At 38.4% G+C, this 15,492-nt stretch overlaps 2 protein-coding genes and 1 long non-coding RNA gene across 4 annotated transcripts; 2 read left to right on the forward strand and 1 right to left on the reverse strand.

Moving 5' to 3' along the window:
• Window positions 1-241: 241 nt before the first annotated feature.
• LOC108986227 lies at window positions 242-1,938 on the forward strand. The gene is made up of 3 exons (XR_001995338.2): window positions 242-618; window positions 721-782; window positions 1,857-1,938. It is a non-coding gene; the product is annotated as an uncharacterized LOC108986227 (long non-coding RNA).
• A 2,033-nt stretch (window positions 1,939-3,971) lies between these two features.
• On the reverse strand, window positions 3,972-5,266 carry LOC108986217. Its single transcript, XM_035694782.1, has 3 exons — window positions 5,117-5,266; window positions 4,491-4,556; window positions 3,972-4,043 (listed from the first exon to the last, which is right to left on the reverse strand). Exons 1-3 carry the CDS (start codon window positions 5,249-5,251, stop codon window positions 3,972-3,974), a joined length of 273 nt encoding a protein of 90 aa, XP_035550675.1. The 5' UTR covers window positions 5,252-5,266.
• A 5,307-nt stretch (window positions 5,267-10,573) lies between these two features.
• Window positions 10,574-14,659, forward strand: LOC108986225 (protein SIEVE ELEMENT OCCLUSION B-like). Of its 2 annotated transcripts, none has more exons than XM_018958779.2 (7): window positions 10,574-11,178; window positions 11,350-11,454; window positions 11,669-12,117; window positions 12,596-12,705; window positions 12,828-12,970; window positions 13,112-13,603; window positions 13,748-14,657. In XM_018958779.2, exons 1-7 carry the CDS (start codon window positions 10,648-10,650, stop codon window positions 14,396-14,398), a joined length of 2,481 nt encoding a protein of 826 aa, XP_018814324.1. In that variant the 5' UTR covers window positions 10,574-10,647; the 3' UTR covers window positions 14,399-14,657. The 2 variants fall into 2 exon arrangements, with proteins under 2 accessions (XP_018814324.1, XP_018814323.1); XM_018958778.2 differs by having other exon boundaries at window positions 10,586-11,178; window positions 12,593-12,705; window positions 13,748-14,659.
• Window positions 14,660-15,492: the final 833 nt, after the last annotated feature.

The raw sequence follows: 15,492 nt of genomic DNA on the forward strand, positions 1-15,492 counted from the left end.
GATGCTGAGGAAGCGTCTCAGGGGGCACAGACTTTAGGTGCCTTTCTTAGGAGAGAGTTGATGATGTTTTGGTGAATATAGCGGATTCGCTAATTTGTTTAATTTGAAATGAGTCCTTCTATATAGAATCCACTGTAGTGGGTGCACATAATGCACTCACTACGTGGATGCTTTCTCTTTTTTTTTTTTTTTTTTTTTTTTTGAAATTTAAAATCAAAACGTGCCAATTTGAAAATCTGAATGTATTTTCATTCCCCCGCGAAGCACCCTGCTCCTTCGCAACCCACGTCTGCTTCCACAACCCAGCACCTCCCGGCGACGCCGTCTCTCGTCAGTGCCACCGAGCGGCGCTCCTCCGTCTGCCCAGCGCCTCCACTGTCCCTCGAGCTCGTTGAACGGAGCAAACAAGATTTGAATCATGCGAACCCTCCTTCCTCGCCACGAACCCACGTCCATCAGCTTCCTCTTGCCAGTGCCAGCTCACGACTGCGTCTCTCTGTTCAGGGCCAAATCGCGACGCTCGTACGTCTGCCCAGTGCCACCACTCCCCGCGAGTTGATTGAACGGACCAAACCAGCGACGGGACTGAGTGCTCTGTTTCGCCAAATGGTTTGCTAGGTAAATATTGTAGTACCATTTTCCCATCCGTACATGCTATGTTCTTCATGTGTACATCGAGATGTGATTTTTGTATTTTCTGAGATGGGTATGCTTTTCCAGAAAATTAGGGTTCGTAACTGCTCTTGTGCGTGCGCATTGCTATTATTGAGGCACATTTTGTGGTAAGTTAATGGACATCATTTTTTTTTTTATGTTTTTATTTTCAGAAACATTTCCTATCTCTCAATGTTTGTTTTCCTTGTATGATGCAAGCAAGCATTGTTTACTAATGGCAGTGTACAAGCTAACATAACTGGAAAAAATATGTCCCATGTTCGGGATCAGTATACCAAAGTAAATGGTTCTCCAACAAGTTTAATGGATTGTATTAATTCGTATCCCAAAGTAAATGGTTCTCCAACAAGTTTAATGCAATTCTCCACCATCTAACCACTTCAGCGTAGGCACAATCTTGACCAAAAATGACTTTAATTTTTCATCAGCGACTGCATTCCCCACAATATCTAACTGTGTCAAGCTCAAGCCTCTAAATATTACAAAAGCTTCCCAATAATTTGCCAGGTTGACATCACCAGTCACCATTTCATCACGAACCCAATCAATTTCTTCTGTATGACACAAAGGCGATGAACACAGATACCATGTTCATCAATCGAGTGTGAACCTAACTGGTTGCATGAAATATCCAACACTTTATCCAACTCAAAAGAACCTCAAATTTTTTATTTATTTAATTTTTTTACTACTCACAGCCCGCTTGATTTTCTCTCTTCCTCTCCCTCTGTTTCCATTTCAAACTTCCCTGGTTTTTTCTCTTCCCCTTCCCTCGCCAAGGTAATAGTTTAGAATGAAAGTTGAAGATCCTCAATTCACTTGTCACCTGCAAATGAGTCTTTTTTTTTTTTTGGCAGAAGAAAAAGAGAAATTCCTTAGGAGGTGGCCAATGAATTGAGATGAAGTGGTGGCAAATATACGATACTTAATGAACTAGTATTGGCAGACTACTTTTAACAAGATGTTCATATTATATGGTGCGATAAGTTTACATATTTTTTAGACAAGTAATTTTATTGAATGCTCCTATTGATTTTTCTCGTCAGGTTTGTTTTCTAGTTTTCATACAGAGTAAAATCTAAGTAGAGTTTTGTGCTGATCATTCGGTGCCTTATCCTTTATACTTGGGATTTCCAGTATGGTCCACATTCATTAATTCCAAGATGAACTTCACGTTACAGGTATTTGGCTCTTCTTGCAAAGTATCCTGTGTCAACAAAAGCTCTAACATCTGCACTTTTAACTTTAATTGGAGATTTAATCTGTCAGGTACACTTTCAACCAAACAAAACTATAGATATCTGGTATTTCTTTGTGAGGTGTTTTAAAGATTAATGACTTTCTGTACTCATATCTTCCTAATTATCCAACTAGAAGTTAGGATAGAAAACTTTCAGTTTAGCTTTCGTAACTGCCTAAAATGAGTCTAGGATGCCACGTCCTGGATGAAAGTAACAGTAAGAGGGATTTCTATGTTATGGTTGTTGGGGGATTTGCAGGGAAGGAAATGAAAGTTTTTTTTCCTGTTTCATCAAGCCAGTGATTTTGCTCTTTTTCGATAAATCTGAAGTGGCTTTCTGGGTTTTCATTTGTTATGTAAAGTGTTGATGTTGTCTATATATATCTAGTGTTTGGTTGATGAGAGTTTTAAAAAATAATAGAGAATTTATTGGCTGAATGATCTAAAAATGTATAAGCTTAATCTATCATGCAATTTTCTTTTCTTGGTTGGGTTGGGAATTTTCATCTGTAGAAAATGGAATTCCTTCATCTTTCAATATGGCTTGGGAGGGTAAGAATGTCGTGACAACTGGGTGAAAGATTATTTCTGGTGCTGTTATTAATGTTTATTATCCACTTGGTTTGGCTCTGGTGTCAACAGATTTTTTCAACTGTGGTTGTTAGCCTAAAGAAATGAGGTAGCAAGTACTGTTTTGGATGAGTTATCTACTAGTCACAATTATTTAGAAACACAGATTATGAGTTGAAGAGCCTCTGTTTTCACTTTTTGGTCACAACACTCTGCCTAGTTTCCTATTTCTTTTTAGTATCTTCGAATGAATTGTTTTCAACCATGAAAAAACCAATATGCCGCAAAGAAATGGAAAGTGAAAAATGACCGATTCTATGCTAATAATTGATAATGATACTAGGGGATTTCTAAATATCTGATGTTGAAGCTACGTTGTTTGCAGGAATGTTATTTACGAAAGTTATTGGGTTGGAAGTGCAAAGAAATTGCTCTTTGGTTCCCCGAAGGCCTTGCTAACTGGGGGAGTAGCCTACACCCTTGGATCTATGAGTAAATGCTTGATTAAGTTGCTTGATGCCCATCGTCCTATTTTCATTTGTTGTTAGACTATTTTGAGAAGCTAGTTATGAAGTTTTGACCTGGCTGGGTCATACCTATTTCCTTAGAACATTAGACTTGCTGCTTATCATTTAATGTAACGATATTTATTATATAAAGTTGGATGTGGGTTTGCACGGATGGATGGATGGATTGATTTAACCCATTGGATGATAACAAGACTTGGGAGAAATGTGGACATGCTGTACGGATGGCACCAATGTGTCATCTGGAGCTTTCCAACAAGCCACTTAAATTCTCATTCATTTACCATTGCAGATGACGATTTACAAGACAATCTCACTGAGAATAGTACATATTTCTCAAAAAGAGAACAGAGGACTCGAATTTCATACACTGGCTGAGAACATCCTAACCATAATTTAGGTGCCCAAAAACAATACATGTAAAATGAGGTTTCTTTGCATTTTGGTGCCCAAGAAGGCACTAAGAGACCGCCATTTATTCAAAACAAATCCCACATTGGTGCCCAAACGTTCTGAAATTGCAAAAATGTTTTAGGGAAGTCAACTGTGGAGAAATATACATTCAGCATTTAAACTTCCTGCTTGAAATAATTTTTTGTACTTCTCAGCCTTACAAACTCTGGAAACCTACCCTTTGCGAAATCAAATGGTAACATGCTGTGGTGAAATCAAGCAATATTTGAAACGAGAAGCAATATACCATATACAATATACCATATACATAAAAACGAGTGTCTCCAACGATGCGATAAATCTTGCCGTCACAAGAACAAGTGTCTCGAATGTTGCCGTTAAATGCCATTATGTTAAATCTGAGAACTGTAACACTATTGGGAAAGAAGGCTGTATGATGGCAATTGTTCCAACCTTGTTATCTCTTCAAGCAATAACTCTTGTTCTAGCTGATGACGCGTCGATTTCATCACCGCCTGTAAGCGGAAAAAATAACAACAATAATCTCAATTTGGTAAATCTTCTGTTCCACCATTAAGCAAATCAAAGAAATGTCTCACAAGCAAGATGACTGTAAACTACAAATTCAATCAACAAATTGTCACATACATAACTCTGTAAATGAACATCATGAACACAATAACTGCAGATGAAATTTTCAAAGTACTGGTGGGATTGTGGCCCCAACCGCCCAAATGATTGATCATTGGACAGTCTGAATGCACTTGTTATTAATGTATTTAGGTCAATGCACCTCTACAACTACTAATATGGGCTGCTGCATGGCAAGGAGATGGTCAACTAAGTACCTAATTTTGTTACTATTTCCACATTTTCCTGAGTCCAGCTCAGTATGAGTTTTCATAGCAAAATTGATCACAACTATACAATAAACATTGGACCACAATGACATTTGTCACCATTTGGGAACCTAAGAGGTTTTGAATAAAAAACAAACTTACTGTTAGCCCAAGGATTGGCAGCAAGAAGCACTTCTATCTGCAACAGACGTGCACTGTGAGTACTCGCTCATTGTCCCTAATCCTGGATTCGTCGCCTCTTGCTCTCTTCTTGGAATTTGCATGCTTTCTCTGTTAACAATGTTTGTATTCATATGGATTAACTAGTTAATGGTGTTACTTATTACGGGAAAACAACAGAAGAAATGACAAATTGGATTAGTCAAAGGGTGCACATTTCAAAAATTGCAACCATTCCCAAGTTAACAGATTGTAATTATTCTCAGCAAAGTCATCAGGACGTAGAAAGAGTGCAAATTTCATGAAAAGTGCAGCCAACTCATGTCATCTGCATGCAGAGAAAGCCCCACTCTGACCATTTTTTTCCTTTTTTGTTATCATATTTGTCCAGAAAAAGGGAGAATAAAAAAAGAAACACTAGCCCCATGTTAACAGAATGATTAGTTGCAAAGCATGTTTTGAACAAAACTAGTTTTAGCAAGAACTAAAAAGACCCAGCTACTTTGAATTTCAAGAACAAAAATACATAAACATACAACCGAGCGATACATTTTAAACAAAATCCAAAGGAGAAAAAACAAGCGCACACACCAACACAATAGACAAACCTTCCACCCACCAGACACCAGAGGGAAGAAAAAAAAAAGAACCCAAAATCAATTCCTTTTGAATAAGATAAATTTGAACCATATTTCGCAAGTGGTGTTCCCCTTCTCATTGCACCACCTTTGTATGCAATCTCTGTGTGCAAACTGAAAATGAAAAACAAAATTTTTTTTTTTGAAAATTAAGCAGAAACAGAACATAATCACATCAACAAAACAAGCAGTAATATATAATTGTATGACTAAACCCAGTAATCTAAAACTAGCCAGGATAGAATGCAACCTTTAATCTCTAGCTAATACTAGATATGCATCATCCAGAAACAACCTCATTAATTTCTAGCAAAATACCATTAACTTACAGCTCATTTAACTAAACCCTAGAGGAAAAAAGAGATGCTGTAAACACAGAGAAAAAAAAATAAATGTATGACTAAACCCTAGAATCACAGAGAAAAAATGAGTAATAAATGGAAGAACTTGAAGAAGATTATTTACAAGAAACTATACATTACCCCTCCTGCATATCCGAGGGCTTCGCGTCGGTGAATTGAGGGCTTCAATCTGAGTGTGTCGAACTTGCAGAGAAGAAGAAGAAACCTTAAAGAAGAAGAAAAAATCATAGAGAAGAAGAAGAAGAAGAAATCACCTACGAACTTGAAATTGCACTGCAGAGGAGCTCGAGGCTTCGGGGGAGGAACTCGAAATCTCAGGACAGAGGAACTCGAAATCACAGTGCAGGGCTTCTCGAGAAATCACGTTGCAAAGGAGTTCCGGGGGGTGGGGGAGAAGAAGGAAAGAAACGGGAAAATAGAAGAGGAAGAAAGAAACCGGGAGGGAGGAAGAAAGAAACGCGGGGGTTGGAGGGAGAGGAACGAAATGGATGAAATGAAAATTCAAAATGAAAATGGCTGCTTCGTTTGGGGGGGGGGGGGGGGAGGGGGACACGTCATGTGTGCCATTTGGATGCAGGAAACAGTAGCTTCTACCAAGATTTATTCATTTGAAATTTATATTTGATACTCAAAACCTCACCTGTATCCTTCCTTTTAAGCGAGATAGTGGAAGACATTGTTTAAAAGTGGGGTTATTTGTATTCCTACTTTTTCTTTCTGGTAATAAGAAGAATTTTTGGAGCTCAGCTTGCTGATGATAGCTTAGGTTAATGTTCAGCTGTTTTGAAGTACGTTGCTATTTAGTTGGTCGTGGAATGCATCTAATTGAGGTTTATGCTCTTGTATCTATGCACGTATATGCATAACTTCACCGTGCATTTTAGTTTGCATTGTAGCATATGTTTATGTGGTGCTTATTATCTTGGATTTGCTGATGGTGAACTGTTAATGCAAGTTTCGGGACTTTTCCTAATTTGAGTGGAGATCTGGTTCCTTGGTTAATATGCACAACTAGTATAATATCCCGTATGTTAGCGTATTTATTTATTTTTGTAGAGGATTATTTTAATTAATTTAAATATTAATTCTCTTGTTTTAAATTTATCGGATTTTTAGTTGTATTTATAATATTTTTTTTTTGTTGTAAAATTTATTTTAATGTGCTTGCTTGATATTAATTATTGTTTGCATTTAAATTTACTTTTTACTTTAATGAATAATTTTATTATTGGACTTTAATTATTATTGTTTTATTTATTTATTTTATTTTCCCACACACACTACCCCATGCACGTCTTTTTCTTTTCAATCTTTAGGGTTTTCTTATCACCCATATAAATATGCGTTTCATCTTATATTTTGAAAACTGCCTTGTATCGTCATTGCAACCAGCCTCCAGAGACCACCATCGTACAGCCCCTCCTAGTTCGACGCCAACCTCCATCTCCACCCACATAAAATTGATGCCCAATAAATGTCCATCACCAAGGCTCAATGCCTCATTGTGCACCATCACCTCCGTCACGGCCTCAGCCGCAGCAACATGTCATTACCGTGTGAACGTCCCGCGGAGGTCAGCAACCGCGGGCAACCATTGCACCATGTCTAGCCACCATCGCCGACCCACCGCCCAACTCCACACACCTCCGTTAACAGCCAAAATTGTCTGCTTGGCCTTCTTATGCACCTCTGTTTTTACATCTTAAAAACAGAGCATTTCACATACCGCAACTCCTCCACGCCGGTTGCCTCAGCCTCAAGCATCATCACTGCCTAGCCATCAAGCTCACCACTGTCGACCTCCGCCTAGCCCTTTTTGTCTGCCAAGCGCCACCTCAGGCTCACAGTGAGCTTCTCTCTCTCTCTCTCTCTCTCTCTCTCTCTCTCTCTCTCTCTCCCCGTCTCTCTTTTCTACGTAAAGTTCCTATTTCTCTCTCTCTCTCATTAGATGGTCTCTCTCTCTGACTAGTGTGTTGCCGACGCCCCCACCTTTGTAAGCAACCGCCCTGCTCGCTGCCTTCGTGCCCTCCATCGCGTACGTAGCTGCTGTGTTATTCAAAGAAATTAGTTTTTACGTAAGTGTATTTCATGCTTCTAAGCTATACTTACACTAATTTTATTAATTATTCTTTTACCCTTTTAATTGCAACTTATGCCAAGGTGTTTTAAAATTTGTATTATGTGTTAATAAACTTTTTTTTATTATGATTATAGAAAATCATTTAAGTATCTTAACATGTTATTAAGTAAATATTTATTTTAAGAGTAAATAATATTGGTGTAATTTTGTTTTTACACTTTAGATATGATTTAGTCTATTCAAAAATAGTTATGGTTTATTTTAAAATATTTTGGGATAATTATATTATATAGTATTAGACTTTATAGTTTGTTTTCAATAATAAATAGGTCAACTTTTAAATGTTTTAGTCAAGGTTATTAAATCAATATTGATATTTCAGAAAGCGATGTTTTATAATTCGAGGTTATGAGATTTTAGGTTTTGAGGAATTAAATAGGTTATTTTAGGAGTTTAGGCTTATATATTGAAATATGTGATTAATTGAAAATTTACGAGAATTGCGTGGTTATTTTATAGGCGACGCTTAATTATTATTCGACATCTTTGAGGAAAATTCTGAAAAAACTAAGAAGTCCAGGTAAGTGGGGTTCCTATGCTAGACTTTGCATTAAAATAAAATGAACTGAGATCTTTTTTGGAAAATGTGCATGTTTTGATATGAAAAGAAATCTGAAAACAACCTCAGTTATTTGTTCTGCATTATTCATGAGATTCTGTTTAAGAAAAAAGTATTTTCTGTCATGACTGGTGTAGACATGAACTTATTTGTTTTACATTCTGTTTCTGAACTTTGAAAAAGAGAGAGAATATGAAATTTTGTGTATAAGTTATGTTTTTGCGATCTGATTCTGTTCAGTGCTCTGTCTTGCTAAGATGTGACACTTAAAAAATCTTCGGCATGGCTTTCTGATTCTGTTCTGACTTTGATTCTTACTCTGATATGGTGATTCTGATTCTGTTTTGCTTTGATATGTGGCCCTGTCACGGGATACAATAGTGACCTATGGCCCTGTCACGGGATACAATAGTGACCTCTGACCCGTCACGGGATATAATAGTGTTTTCTGTTTTGATTGCAATCGCTTTGGTAACATAGTGATTTATGTTCTGCTTGGCTTTCCGCATGATGCACAACCCTACCACGGGAGTTAAATATGGTATCTGTTCTGATATGATGCTCTGATATGATATGATAAGACGAAGATGTTCAGTCATGTTGTGCCAAAGGAGTATTTGAATATGAAAAGTTGGTTTCTGAATATGAAATGTTTGAAAAGTCGCTCTGATTTTCTGGTAATATGTATTTTTTTTAGATTTGCATATTGATACTAAAATGTTTTGTTTCTGCATTCTGAACTCTGTAAAAATGATCATGTTTACATACTACTATATGTATTCTGCTTACTGAGTTGTTGATAATTCACCCCTGATCTCCATACATTTTTCAGATGTTTTTAAATAGTCCAACTAAGGATCAGGATTATGAAGCATCGGTGAAATGATTTTTAAGCATAGTAGATTACTCATAGAAGATTTCTAAGAAGTGACGGATTTTATTAAGAGATTTTGTAGTATTATGATGATGTTATAATTTGGAGTCTATAAATATATTGATGAATTGTAAGTTTTAAGTTATAGAGAGTAACTCTTCAATCCCTAAGGGACCGGGGCATTTCAACTAGAATCATCTATCCGGAATGTGGGTTTTACGTGGTGAAATGGGTCTCTCAAATTACGTATTGTTCAATTAAGGTGAAAGGGGTATTATTTCTGCTGGCATACGTCTTATTCTGTAATCTTTGGCCTCAATCCCATCATTAGTTATTTTAATTGCGGTTCTCTGTTTTCCAAATGAGTTTATATTTATGAAAAGTATTGTTTGAGGGAGGGATGAGAAACAGGGTTTGCATATACATGTGCACATATCTCTCCGTGGAGGTAGTGATATTAAAGCATGCCTATATCTAATTGCCTGCATCTGGTGCATAAAATTATTAGAAGACACGGGATCAAGGCTGCAATGCTCCAAAATATTTCTTTGTGATCTAGATCAGCTCGAAACATCCCTAATTTCTTAGCCCTGAAAATTTATTCAGAATTGATATTACACCAAATATGGTTGTTTGTAGATCAGCTGAGAAGAAAGGAAGACGATTGTAGATCTGCAACTGTGTCCCCAATCCTATGGAAGCACCTCGGATCTATGTGGTCAACTTCATCAAAGCGGATAGTACTAAGATTTGTTTTCATTTTACTAGTTTGAAGATTACAGTAGAAAGTATAAAAAGATCAGTTTTGCTTCTTTACCAAAGTTAGTCCCAGGGAATTTCTTCTTTTTCTGCTTTGGGAGTTGAGATTGTTTGTTTACTCCACAGCAATCGTAGTTGAGCAATCATTGGATACAATCTGACGGCCACGATCATTTAATTCTTGATACTGTATATTCCTACTGTGGACCACGAGATACATGCTAACATCTGAACTATTAAGCAATGAATAGAACGGACCAAAACCGACCCAGAACCTCCAACAAATGCACGTCCAGGTTATAAATCTACGTTATATAAACATTCATATAAAATAAATATGTTTCTAATTTTTGTTTGTTCTTCATGCATGAGTAATTTTATACAAGAGAATATATAACTTTCTCCAATATATATGATAATACATAGAACATATAATCTGGTATGTGTGTGTGACAGTGTGTTTAAATAATTTAGACCCATGGTCTGGCCCTGAACCAACAATTACAGAGCCTGGATCCAGATTTGGATCCTTCTCTCCAAGCAATGCTACTGCTTCAGAATCCTTGACAAAGAGGCCATGAAACACGACAACCACGAAAGCAAGGCTTCCACTTTTGTGTGTGTCTGTGTGAGAGAGACAGAGAGAGAGACAGTCTTCCACTTAACGTACAAGGGGTTAACTCCAATGAAAGCAAGGAAGTTGATGCAGCTGCGCTTTATTCCCTTTCTGATTTTATTTATTCATGTGTTCTCACTTTTTGATGGTTATATATAGGCCGGCCAAATTGCAACAAACACACAAGCCATATTCTACACCTCGATCCACCCCATACCTAGAGTTTCTAACCTTCCTTTGCTGTCTTGTACAACATGGACACCCAGTTGGGTGGCAGTTCTTCGCAGCAACCTAATGTTGCTAGTTCTTTGCAGCAACCCACCCGGTCAAACAATCCTTTACAGGTCCCACTTCAGCAACCAAGCCAACTGGGCAATGTGCAACAACCCTTACCCTCCCAACTGGGTTCTGTGCAGCAACCCTCCCAACTGGGTTCTCTCCAGCAATCCTCCCAGCTGGGTTCTCTGCAACAACCCGGCCTGACTACCAATGTGTTACAAGGTTCCCTACAGCAACCAAGTCAGCTGGGTTCTTTCCAACCCACCCACCAACTAGGTGCTTCGCAGCAACGCAGCCTCACCAACAGGTTCTCGCCTAGTTCTATGCAGCAATTGATCAAAGGTGATCGAAGCATGATAACATTGTCTGATGACAATGTGATGGTGAAGCAAGTTCTGGGAACCCATGCTCCCGATGGCCGAGAAGTTGATATTAGACCCCTTCTTTATATTGTTGAGGACATTCTTAATCGTACCACTTTGAATCCTGAAGGCCTAATGATAGAGGTAATAATACTAATCCTTTTCATTCAAGAAATTAACGGTTCGTGAAAAATAATTAGAAGCATCAGCAAACAAACTTGATGCGACAGATCGATGCATGTCTAATTAATTTATCTCAATTATGCATTTGTCCATTGTTTTCATTGCTTAAGTACTACTTGTATTTTACTGCAGGGTACCCAAGCACAAGTTGAATACTTGGAGGACAAGACCAACCTAGCCAATTTGCTTGACCTGCTTGATGCTCTGTCATATATAATTGATCGAATTTCCTGCGAGGTTGAATCCAACCATATATACAACATTTTATGCTGCATATGATATGTCTATCTCAAATAATTATTTCTCACAAATAGTATATGCAACGTCAATATTCTAATACCTGACCTAAAGATCAGCTTATAATTTCCCTTCAGATTATTAAGTTTTATATATGGATCGACATCAATATGTACACATTCATGAAATACTCTATACATATATGAATTTTCAGATACAATGCAAGGCTTTCGGTGGCTTGGATGCACACCAAACGACACTTTCAATATTTCACCTGGTGTCTTCTTTTGCATGGGATGCTAAGCTGGTGCTGGCCCTTGCGGCTTTTGCTTTGAACTATGGAGAATTCTGGCTCCTTGCCCAGATTTACTCAACAAACCAACTTGCAAGAGCAATGGCATTCTTAAGGCAAGTACCTGGCATCATTGAGCATGCAGGCTTACTGAAACCAAGGTTCGATGCACTAAATGATCTGATCAGAGCGATATTGGAAGTAACCCGGAGTGTAGTTGAGTTTAAAGAATTACCATCCACGTATATCACCCAGGAGGTGCCTGCATTATCCTCAGCCTTGGCACAAATTCCAACTGCTATCTATTGGACCATCAGGAGTATTGTAGCTTGCGCAGCTCAAATAAGTAGCTTCACCAGCTTGGGCTACGAGTATGTTTTTTCTGTCATCGATCCATCCTTCAAAACCTTAAAATATACACACACACACACACACACTCACATATATACATGATATAGTAGGACAATCACAACTTTTATTAAATGTTTTCTAAACCTTTTATGCTTGGTAAATAATATACACATAAATTATTGAAAGGGAAATAATATTTTGCACACAAAACTTGTCAAATTGGACCTAAAATTACGTTTTCTAATATATAATTTTCACTCAGTTTGGATGTGAACATTATAAATAACATGTGACAATCTTGAAGAGATACATCGTGATTGATGGTGCAAATTGGCGGCTTTGACATTTTTTCATGTGCAAATTAAAAAATGTGGCAGTTCCTGATTATGAGAGTGCAAAATATAATTTTCTCTTGTTAAAAACAAGTACTAGTGAAAAGTAAGAGTTGCAGTGCTTTTCCCAGCGCAACACTGCTAAATTAATGGATGTTGATATCAGGTTTGTGGTCTCCACCACAGAAGCATGGGAACTATCCACCCTAACTCACAAGCTCAGAACCATACGCGACCATCTTAAGAAGCAGTTGGAAATATGCAACCAATACATAGGTATATATACATATATAAGTTATTTTTATGTCAAATATATAGAGATAGATCAACCATGAAAGAAAGAAATATTAATACATGATGTAGAGCTAGCAGTACTGAGAATCTGACATTAAATGCAGAGGAGAAGAGAGATGTTGAAGCCTTTCAAATGCTCGTCAGTCTCTTCGAGATGATCCACATTGACAATATGAAGCCTCTCAGGGCCATTATTTACCCCAGGGATGATCTTCAGCCTCTTGTAGATGGTCACTCCAAGAAAAGGGTTGGCTTTTCTAAACACAATATGCATGCATCCCTACCATCAATCATTGTTACAAAACCATATATATACATATATAATATATTAATATGTTACTATATATGATTGATTTTCTGTAACGCATGATGTTTTTACAAAAAACAGGTTAATATAGATGTTCTCAGGAGGAAAAATGTGCTACTGCTCATTTCCAGCTTGGACATCTCCCAGGAAGAGTTGTCAATTCTGGAACAAATTTACAATGAATCCAGGATCCACACAACGAGGCTAGAGAGTCAGTATGAACTTGTGTGGATTCCACTAGTGGACCGTTCCCTCCAATGGACTGATCCCATGCAAAAACGTTTTGAGAGCCTGCAGTCTTCAATGCCATGGTACACTGTGTACCACCCTAACTTGATAGGGAAGGCGGTGGTCAGGTTCATAAAGGAGAAGTGGCACTTCAGAAATAAGCCTATCCTTGTGGTGCTAGACCCTCAAGGAAGGGTTGTGTCCCCCAATGCAATCCACATGATGTGGATTTGGGGAAGCAATGCCTTCCCTTTCACTAGCGCCAGAGAAGAAGTTCTCTGGAGGGACGAGACTTGGAGGCTTGAGCTGCTGATTGACGGCATTGACCCAACTATACTAAACTGGGTGAGCATGCTGCACGCAGTACTAGTGTACATGCATTGTAGCTAATTATACTTGCATGCAGTACTAATCTATATATAGACATGATATAATTTAATGCTTATCATATCCACTTCTCCACTTGTGTACGTATTTTCTTATGAACAGATTCAAGATGGAAAATACATCTTCTTGTATGGAGGGGATGACACTGAGTGGGTTCGAAAATTTACTAACACGGCACGCACAGTTGCATTGGCAGCAGACGTACCCTTAGAGTTGGCCTATGTGGGAAAGGGTAGCAAACGGGAGCAAGTCCGGCGAGTCTTAGCGACTATTGCCGTGGAGAAGCTGGGTTATAGCTGGCAAGACCTAGCCATGATGTGGTTCTTCTGGACCCGCCTCGAGAGCATGCTGTTCTCCAAGATTCAACAAGGCAAGGCTGACGACCATGTCGACCCCATGATGCAAGAGATCAAGAAACTCCTTAGCTATGATAGAGATGGCAGCTGGGCTGTGCTCTGTAAAGGGTCTTCTGTGGTGGTCAATGGGCATGGGAACTCCATCCTGCCTACCCTGGTTGAGTTTGACAAATGGAAGGAAAATGTGCGCCTTCAAGGGTTTGATGTGGCTTTCAAGAACCACCACGAGCTGCTACGAGGTGAGACTTACCCCTGCTGCCGTTTCGAGTTCTCGCACTTTGCCGGAAGGATCCCGGAGGGAATGAAATGCCCCGAGTGTCACCGCAACATGGAGAAGTACACCACTTACCTCTGCTGCCACGATGAAGCCAATACTCCAAACATTTTGTATAATTAGAACAACCTGATCAACCACTGCATGCTCCTTCCAGCTAGCTCGCAGCTATATGCGCACGACGCTGGTTCAAAATAACAATCGATTGTGTGTGTTTTGATTTGATTTGGTTTTATATCCTTTCATTTTTCTATTAATGTACGCAATATATATGAAAGAGTGTGAGAAGGCATGATCTCAGTGGCCATTTTCTGGTCGCTTATAATGTTTGATGCTATAAATAAGTACTTAATCATCCGTTGTTGATTATTTATCTATAAAATTCTGTCTGCTGCGAATAATTCTATGATTAATTATATTATATATACACACATTTATAAAGGGTGTTTACCATGAACCATACTATGTCACCTCGTTTTGATTCCTTTCTAATCTATTATTCTTCTTTCGATTTATGATTTTCTCGTTGGTTATAATCAAAACAAAAATAACGGATGCGATTCCTTCCCCCTAATCATGAAAGCACATCGTCTTCGTGCAATATTACTGCTTGGAATTCAATGGCTTTAGCGCTGCACAAGCTCCTCAGAAAATCGCCAGCCGCAAGATTTATCTCCGCTTTGCAAAACCACAAGCCCCGAATCCCACCGCACCTCTTATTTTCCATCTCTACCTTCTCATCGAATCCGTCAATCCAAGCTCGTTTCGGACTTGACGCAAAGCAGAGAACTTGACCCATTCCCAATTCTCGCGAATTTATCCCAGCTTATCATATGGGTTTTACTTGAACCCGATTTGCTCAACTGGGTCGGTCTCATCCGAGACAGTTGACGCGATTGCTGGACAGTGTGGGCGGGTAGTGTGAAGAAGAAGAGGAAGAGAAAGATGAACAAGCACAAGTACAACATGCTAAGGAAGCGTCTCAGGGGGAACAGACTTTAGGTGCCTTTCTTGGGAGAGAGTTGATGATGTTTTGGTGAATATAGCGGATTCGCTAATTTGTTTAATTTGAAATTTAGTTATTTGATACTCAAAACCTCACCTTTATCCTTCCTTTTAAGTGAGATAATGCAAAGCGTATACTGTTATAATAGCTTTTCTCTAACATTATTCTTGTTTAAAAGTGAGGTTATTTTGTATTCCTAATTTTTCTTTCT

Source organism: Juglans regia, chromosome 10, assembly GCF_001411555.2.
Source record: "Juglans regia cultivar Chandler chromosome 10, Walnut 2.0, whole genome shotgun sequence".
NCBI lineage: Eukaryota > Viridiplantae > Streptophyta > Magnoliopsida > Fagales > Juglandaceae > Juglans > Juglans regia.

Excerpts from the sequence above, each read along its gene's own strand:
- LOC108986225 (XM_018958778.2), top strand. The coding sequence starts at position 10,648 with ATGGACACCCAGTTGGGTGGCAGTTCTTCGCAGCAACCTAATGTTGCT. Across the intron at positions 12,118-12,592 it reads TTCACCAGCTTGGGCTACGA|CAGGTTTGTGGTCTCCACCA; the intron begins GTATGTTTTTTC and ends GGATGTTGATAT. Across the intron at positions 12,971-13,111 it reads ATGGTCACTCCAAGAAAAGG|GTTAATATAGATGTTCTCAG; the intron begins GTTGGCTTTTCT and ends TACAAAAAACAG.
- LOC108986217 (XM_035694782.1), bottom strand. The coding sequence starts at position 5,251 with ATGTTCTGTTTCTGCTTAATTTTCAAAAAAAAAAATTTTGTTTTTCAT. Across the intron at positions 4,557-5,116 it reads TATGGTTCAAATTTATCTTA|AGAAAGCATGCAAATTCCAA; the intron begins TTCAAAAGGAAT and ends CATTGTTAACAG. Across the intron at positions 4,044-4,490 it reads GGATTAGGGACAATGAGCGA|TTTACAGTCATCTTGCTTGT; the intron begins GTACTCACAGTG and ends TTGAATTTGTAG.